Source organism: Pseudopodoces humilis, chromosome 7 (genome assembly GCF_049639895.1).
Source record: "Pseudopodoces humilis isolate 2021_Gansu_Grassland_sample_001 chromosome 7, ASM4963989v1, whole genome shotgun sequence".
Classification (NCBI taxonomy): Eukaryota; Metazoa; Chordata; class Aves; order Passeriformes; family Paridae; genus Pseudopodoces; species Pseudopodoces humilis.
The window spans coordinates 22,850,647-22,865,144 of record NC_142206.1 but is presented as its reverse complement, the minus strand read 5'-3'; the positions used below and the strand labels follow the sequence as shown (position 1 = coordinate 22,865,144).

Here is a 14,498-nt window from a genome sequence, read left to right as displayed (position 1 = left end):
TGGCCTGTGTTGTCCCGGCTCTTGGCCAGTGGCTTACCACAAATTAGTGGAAACTCTTAATGGGAGAGCAGGGTTAATGATGATGTGGATAAATTTCCACCGACTCCTGCCCTGAAAGCAACTGGTGAGACAAATGATGAAGGCAAATTTTGATCTTTTGGCCTTAAGCCAGTTGTTAAACTGCCTCTGTAATCACAAAGCTATTCAGTGCAGTCATCACTGGTGAGTCATGGAGTCCCACCTTTCTTTGCTTCTTGCTCTCAGGAGAAATTCTCTATTACTTTTTTCTTCCTTTCTTTTTTTTTTTTTTTTCTTTTTTTCTTCCTTCTTTTTTCTTTTCTTTCTTTTTTTTCCTTCTTTTTCTTCCTCCTCATTCTTTTTCTTCCTCCTCCTTCTTTTTCTTCCTCCTCCTCCTTTTTCTTTCTTCCTCCTCCTCCTTCTTCTTTCTTCCTCCTCCTTCTTTCCTCCTCCTCCTCCTTCTTCTTTCTTCCTCCTCCTCCTTCTTCTTTCTTCCTCCTCCTCCTTCTTCTTTCTTCCTCCTCCTCCTTCTTCTTTCTTCCTCCTCCTTCTTTTTCTTTCTTCCTCCTCCTTCTTTTTCTTTCTTCCTCCTCCTTCTTTTTCTTTCTTCCTCCTCCTTCTTTTTCTTTCTTCCTCCTCCTTCTTTTTCTTTCTTCCTCCTCCTTCTTTTTCTTTCTTCCTCCTCCTTCTTCTTCTTTCTTCCTCCTCCTTCTTTCTTCCTCCTCCTCCTCCTTCTTTCTTCCTCCTCCTTCTTCTTCTTTCTTCCTCCTCCTTCTTCTTCTTTCTTCCTCCTCCTTCTTCTTCTTTCTTCCTCCTCCTTCTTCTTCTTTCTTCCTCCTCCTTCTTCTTCTTTCTTCCTCCTCCTTCTTCTTCTTTCTTCCTCCTCCTTTTTCTTTCTTCCTCCTCCTCCTCCTTTTTCTTTCTTCCTCCTCCTCCTCCTTTTTCTTTCTTCCTCCTCCTCCTCCTTTTTCTTTCTTCCTCCTCCTCCTCCTTTTTCTTTCTTCCTCCTCCTCCTCCTTTTTCTTTCTTCCTCCTCCTCCTCCTTTTTCTTTCTTCCTCCTCCTCCTCCTTTTTCTTTCTTCCTCCTCCTCCTCCTTTTTCTTTCTTCCTCCTCCTCCTCCTTTTTCTTTCTTCCTCCTCCTCCTCCTTTTTCTTTCTTCCTCCTCCTCCTCCTTTTTCTTTCTTCCTCCTCCTCCTCCTTTTTCTTTCTTCCTCCTCCTCCTCCTTTTTCTTTCTTCCTCCTCCTCCTCCTTTTTCTTTCTTCCTCCTCCTCCTCCTTTTTCTTTCTTCCTCCTCCTCCTTTTTCTTTCTTCCTCCTCCTCCTTTTTCTTTCTTCCTCCTCCTTTTTCTTTCTTCCTCCTCCTCCTCCTTTTTCTTTCTTCCTCCTCCTCCTTTTTCTTTCTTCCTCCTCCTCCTTTTTCTTTCTTCCTCCTTCTTTTTCTTCCCCCCGTCTCATCTTTCCTTCTTCTGACATTTCTGACCATGAGACCAGAGCAGGAGTGTGGGCATCAGACTTTCCCTAGCAAGAAACCAGGAAAGATCCAGAAGTGCCAGGATGGCATGGTCAGCACCCTGAGTCCTGTCAAGACCACCAAGCCTCAGGTCTCTTATCCCTGAGGAGAGCCAGTAGGATGCTTCTGCTCAGGCCCTCTGCCAGACTTTTCCCTAACTTTAGAGATGTGGGATGGCCTCAGAGTGAGAGAGAGTAGCATTCACCACAGAACTGTTTTTTCACAATTGGAATGGTTGGCTTTGATCAGAAAATACTGGGCTAGAAATACCACAGCAACATGTCTTCTCTGGTTTCAGCAGTTCTGGTGGGAAACCACTGAGCAACCAACGTTATAAGTCTGGGTCAGCCAGGAGCAGAAAAAATTGCAAAAACTGTAGCTAGTTAAAGAGGTCGAGCTTTTCTTTTTGATACATCACTTTGGCTTTAGGGTGGATTCTGTGTGCAAATTATCTAGATTTTAATACACACAGTTTATTGTGACAGTTTAGGTTGGCAATTCCCAGACATGATGAATCTTTCAAACTTTTCGACTGTCAACTACCATTGAGCTTCCTGCCTTGTGCTCAAAGGTGGGCCTGAGTATTCAGCTTCTACCTTCCCCGTGTGCTTGTTTTCCACTGTCCCAATTCTGAAATATTTCCAGACCCCGACTGCTGCATCTGGCTTCGTGCCACCTTTCCAGGAATCTGGGCTTAGTTATTCAGTGGAATAAGAGCGAAAAGCCCATGACCAAAGAAGCCCTGCTACAATCCAAAAGAAGTACCTCCAGAGCACTGAGTAACTGAACTGGCTCAATGAAAAGCATTTTGCCTGGTCTGCTGAAAGGATCTTATTAAACCCTTGATGATGGGGTTCACCTTTTGCACCATCCCAGCAAGATCTCTTAACTTTGCCTTAAAGAGTTATATAGGGCACTTGCAGACAGGACTGACTGTTCTTGTCTGAACCATCACAGGGAAGGGTTTTCCTTTGGGAGAGAAATCCCTCACAAAGCTCTGGGACAGCATTTGCATGCATAATGCCAAAATAATTGTACTTCATTTTACTACTCTCTGAAGACTTGTGGAATATTTAGGCATCAGCATAAATTCTCCTGGAAATTCTCTCTGGGAAGGCTCGACTGGGGCATGGGGCTGCTGGTACTTGAGCCCCACACTGCTTGGGCTGGATTAGCTATGATTGGTGCCTGTGGGGAATTTCTTTGGGTCTCTGGAAGACTGAAGTGGCAAATGGAAAAAAGTGTTCGTGTTCAGCTGAGCCAAGAGGAAATGAAGACAAATTGGAAGAAAAGGCTTTCCGAACTGAGGGTTTCCAGGGTTTTATGATAGTGGGATGAGACAGAGTGATTTAATGGGACTCAATACCTGTACCTTCAGATGCATGCCAGGGCAGAAGTTATCTTTTTCAATTCTCGTTGCCTATATTTACTTATCTCAGATAGTATTTGTAGTTTCTAATTGCCATCATTTCCCAGAAAGCAAAGTGAATGCCTTCAGGGAAAATCATACCTCTGACTTGTTTTTCAGGGGCTGATATGTTCTGGCACAGCCTGGGGGACTGTAGCATCTGTGGGGAGGGGACACACAAATAAATAATTGACGCTTGTTTGGGGTTTGATCTGAAATGGCAGCTGAAGAATGTGATGTATTGCATGGGAAAAGAAAAAAGGCCAAGCATTAGTTAACGATTTTAATTCCCCGGTCTGAGACGCACTTAATTCCCCTAATCTGACAAACAGCAAAGAGGTGCTATTGGGCATTGCCTCATGCTGGGATAGACAAGATTATGGTTTGTAGGTCAAAAGCATTTATAACTAAATGTCCATGCTAAAGCTTCTCTGCTCTGAGTTTTTTCTTTCCCCCCTCCATGGCAGATCCCGGAGACGGCAGGATCATTCTGAGATGAGCCACCTGTAACTGGGGCCAGGGCTCCCTGCCCCACAAGGATGAGGAGCCGTCTGCTGGCCTAACAGAAAGATTTGGTGGCGGTGGTTGTTTTATTTTCCCAAACGCTGTGAGATTTCATGTGACAGCGGAGCCGCTTCCTGCACCTTCCTTGTGCCACCTCGCAGCCAAGGGCTCGGTGGGGCAGGGCCACCACCATGGCGGCGAAGCAGCCCCCGCCGCTGATGAAGAAGCACAGCCAGACCGACCTGGTGAGCAGGTTGAAGACACGCAAGATCCTGGGCGTCGGCGGGGAGGACGATGACGGCGAGGTCCATCGCTCAAAGGTGAGGGCAGCAGAGAGGGAATCCTGTGTGCAGTAATGACAAAAAAGGGACCTTCTGCTCAGCACACCAGGGTTTGCCCATCCATGTGGTTTGGGGTAGTCACAGCCAGGCATTGTGAACAGGAGTGTGTTCACGTGAACATGAACAGCTCTGGGCAGTGTGCACATGGCAGCAGGACAGATACTGTGACAGTCTGAAGGTTCTGCAGGAGCCTGTGCTCCATCAGGATGTGACATGCAGGTGATGAGTGTGAGGAGTCAGTTCCCTTCTTCCATAGGTAAGAGGAAACAGGAGTTAGTGTGGACCCTTCCCCAGCCACATGCTGCAGGTGGCTGATCCCAGTCAGGGAGGAGTAGAAGCTGCAGCTCCTGATGGAAATCAAGGCAGGTGTTGGGACTGAAGAGTCAAAGGTGAATCATTTGTCCTCCTCCTTCTTCCGGCCCTCTCAGAGATAAACTTCCACATGGGGTTAGAGATACGATTTTGGTCTGGTGAGTACTGCCTAAAGACTGGGGGAGGATCTGCTTAGCTTGTGCCTTTTATTTGAATTTCAGATTAGCCAAGTACTGGGAAATGAAATCAAGTTTGCAGTCCGGGAACCACTGGGACTCAGGTAAGGTACTGGATCACCTTGGAACTAGAGTCTCATCTGAGACCCTTTGGCCCCAGCATCCCTGCCAGTTCTGGTTTCTGACACCAACTCAGCTGCTGTGCCAGCATCACTGCTCCCGGCAGGGGCTTTTTGCAGGCTGTGGAGCCAGACCAGCTCTGCATTCTTCCCCCATAAATGAGCCTGAGGCGCTCAAGTTCTTGTCTCATTGCATGTGCAGAGAACTACAAGGGCTACGTGGGGCTGGAGGAGCTCCTGTTCTACTGTGTGACAGGGTGGTGTGTCCTGTGGGGACCCTGCTCTGCACCATCCTCTTGGCAGAGTCACTTCCCTCCTTTGCTTGGGTAAGGGGGGAGTCTGGCTCTGACTCATCAGCAAGGCTGGTCTGTGTGTTGAGGCTGGAGCTAGGGGCATGTGGAAAGCAGAGTCCTTCAATAGGAGGTTTCTGGCTGTCTCGTTTCTGCATGGGGGAAGGCTGAAGGCTGATGAAGGAGCAGGCAGCCAGAAATGCTTTGTGAAGCATGAGTGATGGGGTCACCTCCAAGCTCATGCTGGGTCCTCTGTCTTCCCTCTCATGCAGGGTCTGGCAGCTGGTTTCCGCCGTCATGTTTTCCGGGGTCGCCATCATGGTGAGTGAGGGATGTGGTTCTGACAACAACCAGCTCCTGGACTGCCAAAGGGATGCCCCAGCATGGCCCTTCAGTCCCTGGCATTTGTCTTCCTCCCCTGCCTCCAGCAGCTCCTACTGCTTTCTCCTGTGAGGCCTTTGCCCTCCCTGTGTCTCAGTAATGGGCTTTGCCAACAGTGTCCTTGGCAGATTGTTCCCATCACCCCAGTCTGTTTTCATTAGCAGGGCCCATAAACCAAGGCATGGCAGCCTTGGCCACAGAAACCAGCCACGCAGCCGATAGCTGACATGGTGATATTTCTGCGCCTCCTTAATTTCCAGTTTCCTGGCCAGCGGCTCCGATCCCCCAAAGGCGTGATGCTGGAGCGCTGTTGCCCAAGAGGACATGTTTTGGTGGCCCCGGCTAGTTCAGGTTGCTGAGTTTCTCTCTCGCCTCTGCCAGGCCCTGGCTTTCCCTGACCAGCTCTTTGATGCCATCTTTGAGGAGGAATCGGTGAGCAGCAAGACTCCCATCCGGCTCTATGGAGGAGCCCTCCTCAGTGAGTGCCGTACCGCTGCGCCGGGGCACGCTGCTGCCCCACAGAGCAAGGGCACAGACAGGTGGCCAAAACGGCAGCAGGGGACAAAGTCCATGCCCAGCCGGACACCTGCAGCTGGAGGGCAGAACATCTGCTGTTAGCAAAGAAATGGCTGAGGGGTATTTTGAAAAGCGTGGCTACTGCTGCTCTTTTCTAGCAGGGACTCAGGCGTGCTGCAGTAGGGTGAGAAGGGCTGTGCGTGCTCTGACTCCCTGGGGCTCACCCCAGCAAAGGGAGCCTGCAGGGGGGCCCGTGAGGGCCGCTAGGCCGCGGCTGGGGCTCCGTGGCAGCGGCAGGGGAGGTGGGGCAGGCGGCGGCATCCCGGAGGGGCCCAGGAGGAGGGGGAGAAGGACAAGGAGGTGCGGGGAGCTGGCAGCGATGGTGTGGGGAGGGAAAGGGCCCCGGCCCGCGTCCTGCAGCGGCACCGCGCGGGGCGGGAGGGAAGCGCGGCCCTGGCCGCTGTCCGGCCCTCCGGCAGCGCCCCGCTGTCCCCGCAGGCATCGCGCTCATCATGTGGAACGCCCTGTACACCGCCGAGAAGGCCATCATCCGCTGGAGCCTGCTGGCCGAGGCCTGCTACTTCGCCGTGCAGTTCCTGGGTGAGTGCCCGCGGGCCTGCCAGGACGAGGAAGAGGAGGAGGGGGAGAAGACTGTGCGTGGTGGGAAGCGGGGATCAGCGATGGGCAGGGCAGTAGTGGAGCATCTCCCCTGCCATCTGCTTGCCTTTTTTCTCCCCCGTGGAATAGCCTCTGCCCTGAGCTGCTCCTTGAACATCATCCTCTGGTAATTCATTATTTTTTTTCACTGAAAATGTCCTGGGCTTTATAGGCAGCACAGGTCATTGCTGGAGCAGGCTGCCTAGATGCAGGGTCTAACAAGAAAAGATTTTGGCAACATGCACTAAAAAGGTGGATGCTCAGTGTTACCAAAACAGAGCATGACACTTTTGCTTGTTTCTAGGGAGCTTATCTATATTTAACAATGAATGGATTTCTTTTATGTGTGTCTTGATAGCTCAGTGTGTAGCTGGTTTAGATACGAGTTAGATACATGTTGGTGGCCAGAAAAGAGTGGTGTTCAATAGAGGTGATGTGTGTGGACTGTGCATATTTTGTAGATGCTCCTAAAGTTGAGAATGTTTATTAGCACTGAAGTGTTCAAGCCACAAAGCAAACTCAAGAGGATGTGACTCCCAGATTAACACCTGAGCATAGTGGAAACTCACATCTGCTTGAGTGACTGTTTCAGGCAGCCTGAATGTGAGGCTGCCTTGAAAGCAGGGTTTCTGTAAGGGAGAGCTCTGGGGCCCATGGCAAGCTTCAAGGCTGTGAAAAGAGGCTAGTGAAGAGCCTCTGCCATGGGTTCACTGTGCATGTGAACGAGCCTGTGCTGAAAGCTCCTGCACTCGCAAGGCTCAGCAGTTCCTGCCGAAGCTCCGCATTAGAGGGCAGCAGAAAACAACTATTTGTCTCCTTTTGGTTTTGCATCACCAACCTCTGCCTTGTCTCCTTCCTTCTCCTCCAGTTACCACTGTCTCCCTGGTTGAGAGTAGCCGGATAGCCACAGGTGCTGTGCTCCTCCTGGTCAGCCGAGCCCTCTTCATCCTCGTCAGCATTTATTATTATTACCAAGTTGGACGTCGTCCCAAGAAAGTCTAATCCCTGGGCTTTTTGTTATGGGAAAGGTGGGAGGGGGGAGTTTGTGTCGGTAATTTTGCATTATAATGATAATTTTTTTGTTGTTTGGTTTTGGTTTTTTTGGTTTGTTTTTTTGGTTTTTTTTTTTGTTAGTCCCTTTTGGTTCTAAAGTAGTTTCCTTCTTTACCGGCATGAATCAGTGTGTAACCCAGTGCTGGTGGCATTGCCAGGTGAAATGGGGAGAGCAACATCAGCAGGACCCCCCAGCCCCTCTGCAGGAGGTGAGGAGCAGCAGGAGGAAGGCTCAGGGAAGTGTGTGGGCCTGGCAGGCTCAGGGAAAAAAGCCAGTTTTCTAGAGGGAACTGGCTGATGGGATCACAGGCTCTGAAACCACTGGAACAAAGCACAAAATAAGGCCAGCATATTGAAACCAAATCCCTGAGGAGACAGGACAGTAAGACAACCAACAAATGACTCAGCTACTCTACTTGGTAAGCCTTGTACCTCCCCTGGTTTACAGCCCCTTCCCCTTTTACCAAGTACTGACTGTCTAGGTAGCCAAGAGCTGAATTGGTTTAAATTCAGTGCTTGCAAACAGCTCTTCTTTCCTTGCTGCCAGAGTGCATTTTTGTGTAGTTCATAGTTTTGCACAGATGCTGCAGAACTTGGCAGGAGATTCAGCAAAAGAGGAGGGAGGACCATTGCTTGTTCCCTCTGTAGGGACAGCACTGGGAACAGTGGAACAACTTAAATTACAAGATATAAGAAGTGAAGGAAGCTATTTGAAATAGCCCATTGAGCTGTCAAAGACATCCCCTTGTTTGGGGTGTTTCACGAAGTTTCTAGGCTGGGGTCCTGTCCCCATCACCCCAGAGCACTTCCTACAGTTGAAGCTTTACTGATGGTAGTAGCAGTGGTGGGTGTGCAGTAGCTTTATCTGATGCTTTAGTTGAGCAGGGGCTGGAGTGCTGTTGTGGTTAGCACTGGTAAGAGCAGAGGACTGTAACAGTTAAGAGCATCTGCACAGATGCTGAGGTCAGTGAGCAGCCTCTAGACACATGGGCTCTGGGAGGTGGTGTTCCAACTCTGCTAATATCTGCATCACATCTCTTCTGACCTTGAGAAGAGAGGACCAAAGTTTGTAGCATTAAGATATTTAATATTTAACTGGGATGAAGAACAGCAAGGAGAGGAGCATATGATGGCAAGGACAGACTAAATGTGCTTTAGTACTCACTAGCCAGTTTATCCAACACCTCCTGGGCTTACAGCGTTGACTGCTCTGCTTCCTAGTGCTTTCCTTGTGGATTGTCCCTGTCCACAGCTTGAGGCAGCATTTTTTATTCTCCATGGGACTAAAGCCAGAAGGTCTGTGTACAGGATATAGACTTGTTACTCATGCACTACTGTTGACTGGATCAAAGCATGCCCTGGAATATAGCTGACGTTCCAAAATCCCAGTAGAAAGATTCCTACATAAACAGAGCTGCTTGTGTGAACAACAGTCTCAAGCCACTGGTAAGACTGGGATCTACAGCTATTGCTATTTAATATCTTAGTAGAGTTAGAAGAAGGTAGTGGGTAGTTATTGTATGTCGTGTTAGTGCTTTTGGCATTTAGAAGCAGCTGCATAAGCTTGGGACACTGTGTGCATTGTACTTACTGGCCATGCAAAATGTCTGTCACGTAAGAATTTTGGAAATTGTGGAATCAGGAAACATCACAACTGTAACTTAGTTTTTTGCCTAATAAGTAAATCAAATGGAGAGACAACATCCAACAGCAGGCTAAATCCTGGAGCCTCACAACAATACACGCTTGTAAAGCTGCTTTCAGCATGTCCAAAAATGATACTGAGCAACTAAAACTTTTAATTAAGAGGAGTGTTCCTGTTCAGATGGAAGAATTGGGTTCTAAGAGAGAAGCCTTTTCTTGTGAGGCAAGTAATGATCAAATGCAGGCTGGAGAGGATCAGAAATTAGACCAAGTGGTGCAGCATGCAGGAGCTGGAGTATGGCATGCTGTGGCTGTTGCTCTCCCCCTGTGCATCACCTGCATGGGCAGCTGCAATGGCCTCAGTGTGGCACTTTGGCTGTAGTTGTGGGTATAGGTACATGAAACTTGATTCTTTGTGTTTTGGGGCATCATGTGAATGTATACACAGTTTGATGGTTGGTTTTTGAGGGGGGGTAGGGGTGGGAAATTATGTTTCTAGGACAGACAAGTAAAACCTACTACAGTAAAAGCAATCTTACAGAAGAAGGAAATGGAGGGTCTTCTTCATGCTGCCTCCCATCTGTGTTGGCCACAGGTCCTATGAACTTAGTTATGACTTGGGTCTGATTAGCATACCTTAAAATGTCATCCCGTAGGTGAGAGACATGTGTTACTGCTCTGTGTGAGAGTAGTACCCCAAAGACTTGTTGATGGTTAGATCAGGTGGGAGGGTGGGGGAAGCAGTTACAGCTCTCCAGGGTAGCTTCAAAGCTAAATAAGGTGAGATCAGATTTCTCTGGTCCCCTCCCTGACTAGCAGGTGCCTCGGCAAAACTTGAAACAGTCAGCCACTTCTAGGTTTGCCTGCCAGTGGCTTTTTCTGCTCCAACAATAGAGCAAAGCCTGGGAGAATGGCCACTTAAAAGATTTCATGCTACTTGGTTCCTAGTCCTGAAAGCAGAGAGATGAAGTTATTTTATTTTGATGCTTCTTGCTCCATCTTGTTATAAGTGGACCATGTAGAAAATGCAGAGCTCTACATCTCCTCTACAACTAAGCTGTGGTTCCTGACATGTTCCTTCTCAGCAGCAAGGTGCTGGAAGAGATACATTGCCAGGCCCACTAGGGATGGTGAATGTGTAGCAGCAGGTGAGGCCTAGGAGGGAGTTTCTCAGGGTGGCCTGAGGATGGAGCTCAGGCACAGCAGCTGCAGCACTGCCAGAAACCTACTGCACCTGGTTGTCTTCACTGTTGTCAATGGGGAGGAAGGGAGGAGGATGCCAAACCTTTGTACAGAACTGTGTCCCCAAGGATGGAAGTGCTGACATCACAGCTGTAGGTGGCAGTTGAGAACAAAATTCGGGATTAAAAGCCTGAGGTGTCACTTCAGGCTCGGCTACTGATCTGCTGACATAAAACTCCATCTCCACAGGCCTCAGCTTCCTTATCTGTTACATTTTAAGAGAGGCCTTGGACCAATGTCATCTCCCAAGGGAGATTGCAGTGAACTTCCTGCATTTGTACAATGCTGTGCAGGACTGGGGTTCTGTTCCCCAGAGAATTGTGCTCCAAGCAGGCACAGGGCAGGACTTAAAGCTGACCCCCTTTCTCTGCCAGGGATGAATTCAAACCATTGAATTCATAGAGCCCTCACTTTGGAGGGTGAAGAAAACTCATCATTCACATAAATCCCTACATCATCTTAATTGCATCTAACCAATAGCTGGCAAACTGGAGCTGGTGACACAGGAGAGGCACTGTCTGTCCTAAGCTGGCCTCTTTTCTGGTCAAGGGTTTTTACTTGGGAGGGTGTGGGTGGTGGGTGGTGGTGCAGGGGAGAATGGGACACTTCAATTTATACCTCATTTTAGCTGCTGTACCTGAGTTTATTTCTCCTCTGGTAAGAAAGTGACTGTACTTAACACCAAGCAAATAGCGAAAATTAAAGCTGTTTCACTTCACTGTCATGATATCTTTCTTTTATTTTTGAGGTTTTTTTTTTAAGAAATGCACACAAAAACCGTGCAGAGAGTGCTTCAGGCTTGTGTTCTGGTTTATATTACCAAAAAAATTTCCTTTCAATATAAAAAAGCATTACATTAGGGAATACAGGATAAATTAGCTCCACTATCTAATAAAAAGAACATCTACATTTTTTTAAAATAGATTTCAAACATTATTTCACACGCAGCCCTTTTCCCAGGCATTCGTGACAGTCATTGGAGCATTAAATAGCAACCAGGAGGCAGGGATGCTGAGAGGGGCTGGGACTTGCCCAGGCTGCTCTCCATTACTCCCTACAAGGTGCTTGGGCTGTGGTCACAGTGCTACAGCAAAGGAGACAGCAGCTCCTTCTGCTCTCCAGCCTGCCCAGAGTTCTCCAGCCAGCAGTGACTTCAGCTTGAGCCCCTGACCCCAAAATACTCACCAGAGCTTTTAAAAACAAATACAAAAATACAATTGCTTCTCCTGCCTACAGTTCTGAAAACTACTGTACCACAGAGGGGGCAGCCACGAAACCAAGGGACAAAACCAACAAATTTACATGCTTTGCCATACAGTGGGACTCTGCTTTCTGGGCTTGCTTGTTCATTAAATTTCCCCAAGAAAAATTCCTTCTGCATGTTACCAACTGCTACAGATCCTCTCAGACTTGCACATATCTTTACAGCTATCTCCAGCTCTTGTTTGGAATTGCTGCCTGGCCTTTTGAGCTGTGTTCCCAGTGGCACATGAGCCAGCCTGCAGAGAGGATTTGAAATCTTCACACAGGAAAGAGCAGTGGGGGATCAGAAAAGGTAGAAGAGGAGAAACAGCTGTGCACAGCCCAGTATAACAGATGAAGAAGAGATCCTTTTGAAGGTACAGGGACTACCATTAGGGAGAGAAGGAAAGCAAGAAAGCTGAAAACAGACAAAGCAATGAGTACAGAATTAGGAAAGCCAAAGAGAAACAAGCCAGCAGAGATCATACTTCAGGCATGTATATTTAGTACTTTGTGCTCTGGCTGCTTTGGTCGAGTTCCCCCAGCTCTAACTGGGGTTAGGTTTTTTAACTAGGTTTCTTCCCCCATACCAGTAGCGGCAGACAAAGGCTTTAAGCCTTTTTTTCCCCTTCAGCCACCCACCATGCACAAATGAGGATATTTGCCAGCCAGGCTCTGACCTGAGAACTCTGCATAATAAACTGAGGGAAAAGGAAGAAACTGGAGTCTGGGGGAGGCAGTTCTGCTTCTTTCGATCACCTCCAGCCAAATTACCAGCTCTGCTGACAGTTTTGTTCCTTCCCTGGGAATTGGTCTCCCAGAACAGTCACTGACACCAGCTCCTGAGGCAGGAGAACAGATAAGCTTGCTTTCTGCTCAGCCCATTCCCTACAAGACTAGTAGATGGAACAGATTTTTCTTATCTTAAGTGCAGCACCTGCTGTCCAGTACAAATACTGCTGGGTTTTGGCTAACAAAACTGTCTTTATTAAACAACAGACCAGAGTTTAATGCTAAAATGCCTCATTACAAGGAGGTCTGGAGGGAAATAGTTCATAACAGCTTCCCACAAGGTTTAATGCAACATCTGATGCTGCTCAGCAGCCCTGGCCACATATTTTGTTGCTGGAATATGCTGACTGCAGCATGGGGGGGCTGCAGCTCTACCTGCCCAGCCCTCTCCTGCCAATGAATAAACTGTTGTTCTCAAATGAAGCTTGGAAAAGCTTCTAATGCCTCCTTCCTATTCCCTAGTATCCTGGTTCCCCAACCTAGATACTTAGCCATGATCTTTGTCTGTTGTGGCCCAGGCTTTCTGCTGCTTCCCTTCCTTGCCTGTAGCCTGTGCAGTGCTGCTGGGAGAGCTCAAGAGAGGCAGCCCCAGGGGTCTAAGGGAACAGCCAGAGAATGAATGTGCTGCTGCTGCAAAACCTGGGCACAGTTTAATGCTCTGCTCGTTCCTTGCCAGAGATTACAGCTTTCAGAGGAGCTGTCTTGAGCCTATATAAAAGTGCTCCCATAATCAGAGCCTATAAAATCTGTAAAAATACCTAATCTAAACAAGAAACCACAGCCCCTTTTGTCATTCCTCAGGTAAAATAAGTTTGGGGTCAGGGAATAAATGACCGGATGAACAATTAAGGCAACAGGAATTGATGATTCCAGATGAGAGAAACCAGTCACCTGTCCAAGTCAATATCCATGACTATAGGAACAGCAGCTGGAGCAGTTTGGCTGCACACAGGGTGTTCTTGGATCCTGCCTGGGGTCTCAGTAGCTCCAGCTTAATCTCTGATCAAGGTCCAGTCCCAGGCATCTTTCTCAAGTTTACTTCCAAATGATTGAGCAGATGACATGTTAGTTAAATACCAAACTATCCCGAGGGAGGAAACACTATCAACTAAAACAATTCTGACTTGATGATTACTTTCATCATGAGCCCATGGGAGAATCTTAAGGGAAATTCTTTGACCAGAAATGATTCCACCAGACTGGTCCAGGAAAATAGCATGGGAGTGGTTGACAAACTTCAGCCTCTTCAATCCAGCACCATGGGTGGACCTCCCCTTAGGGCTGGAAAAGCATGCAGAAACCACTGCAAATATTTATGCTAACAGAGCACCACAAACCATTTTTTTGCAAGTATCAGAGGAAAGGCAAAGGCTGACAAGATTTAAATATTATATCCTCCCTTTCTCAGGAAGGCAGCAGTATCAATGATGCTTGACCAGAGCCATTATTTTTCCCAGGAGATGAGAACACAGCAGGGAACCATTTGGTCTCTTTCACAACAATGAACGATAAATTTTAGTAAAAACGGAAAGGTAGGCACCAAACTCTTGACCCTCAGCCAGCCTTAGCTGGGTCCCATTGCTAAGTTAGATCACACTGCCCCTGCTTGGAGTTCCAGAGAAAAGCCGGCCTTACTGAAGTGCTTGACATTTCTGGTAAGTTTCATGTGACAGGGGCAAAGCTTCCACTGAAGAAGGAGTGTTTTCATCCTGTGGCTGGAAATTAAAGCCAGAATTGCACAAACGTTGACTACACCTGCTTAGACAAGCCAGCACTGCTTCTTTCAAACCCACCTGGACAGTGGAGGCCAACCTGTTGCCTTATGCAGCCCCTGCATGTCTGTTCTTGAGTCCTTTGTTGTCTAAAGCACGACGAAGTGGTGAATGGTAGGCTCAGCCTGGTGTGAGAGGCAGCTGTGCTCATCCTCCCGCACCCCCACCAGCTTCATCCATCTCTAGTGCAATCGGCTGCGCTGCGCTCCTGCTCCACAGTTGCTGCGGGTGGCTCTGGGCAAGGGTCCGGTGTACAGTGTAGTGCACATCACCTCAAAGTTCCAGCCCCTGAAGTACAATCCTTTTGGTCATTCATATATTACAACCCTCTTTTTTTTCTTTTTATTTTTTTCTCCCTGTCCCATTTTGTTAAAAAAAATAAAGTTTTTTGGGTGTTTTCAGGTTTTGTTTCTTCGGATTTTCCTTCTTTCTTCTGAGCATGTGGGGAACGTGGTGGTTCGTGGGCCACTTCTTATTGGATCCCTCGAAAGAGACACATAGCAAAGATCATGGCAAACAG

The 14,498-nt window shown here is 48.0% G+C and overlaps 2 protein-coding genes across 9 annotated transcripts in view; one reads left to right on the top strand and one right to left on the bottom strand.

Annotated features, from left to right (window-relative positions):
* Nucleotides 1–10,896, top strand: part of TP53I11 (tumor protein p53 inducible protein 11) — a 24,999-nt gene extending 14,103 nt beyond the window's left edge. For both annotated transcript variants that reach the window (XM_005522413.3, XM_088057292.1), the window contains 6 exons: nt 3,405–3,761; nt 4,316–4,374; nt 4,952–5,000; nt 5,442–5,538; nt 6,075–6,176; nt 7,102–10,896. In XM_005522413.3, the coding sequence (XP_005522470.1) occupies nt 3,633–3,761; nt 4,316–4,374; nt 4,952–5,000; nt 5,442–5,538; nt 6,075–6,176; nt 7,102–7,235 (570 nt within the window). In that variant the 5' untranslated portion in view covers nt 3,405–3,632 and the 3' untranslated portion in view covers nt 7,236–10,896. The remainder of the gene's footprint in view (nt 1–3,404; nt 3,762–4,315; nt 4,375–4,951; nt 5,001–5,441; nt 5,539–6,074; nt 6,177–7,101) is intronic.
* Nucleotides 10,887–14,498, bottom strand: part of TSPAN18 (tetraspanin 18) — a 192,730-nt gene continuing 189,118 nt past the window's right edge. For all 7 annotated transcript variants that reach the window (XM_088057289.1, XM_088057290.1, XM_005522412.3 and 4 more), the window contains one exon: nt 10,887–14,498. In XM_088057289.1, the coding sequence (XP_087913415.1) occupies nt 14,451–14,498 (48 nt within the window). In that variant the 3' untranslated portion in view covers nt 10,887–14,450.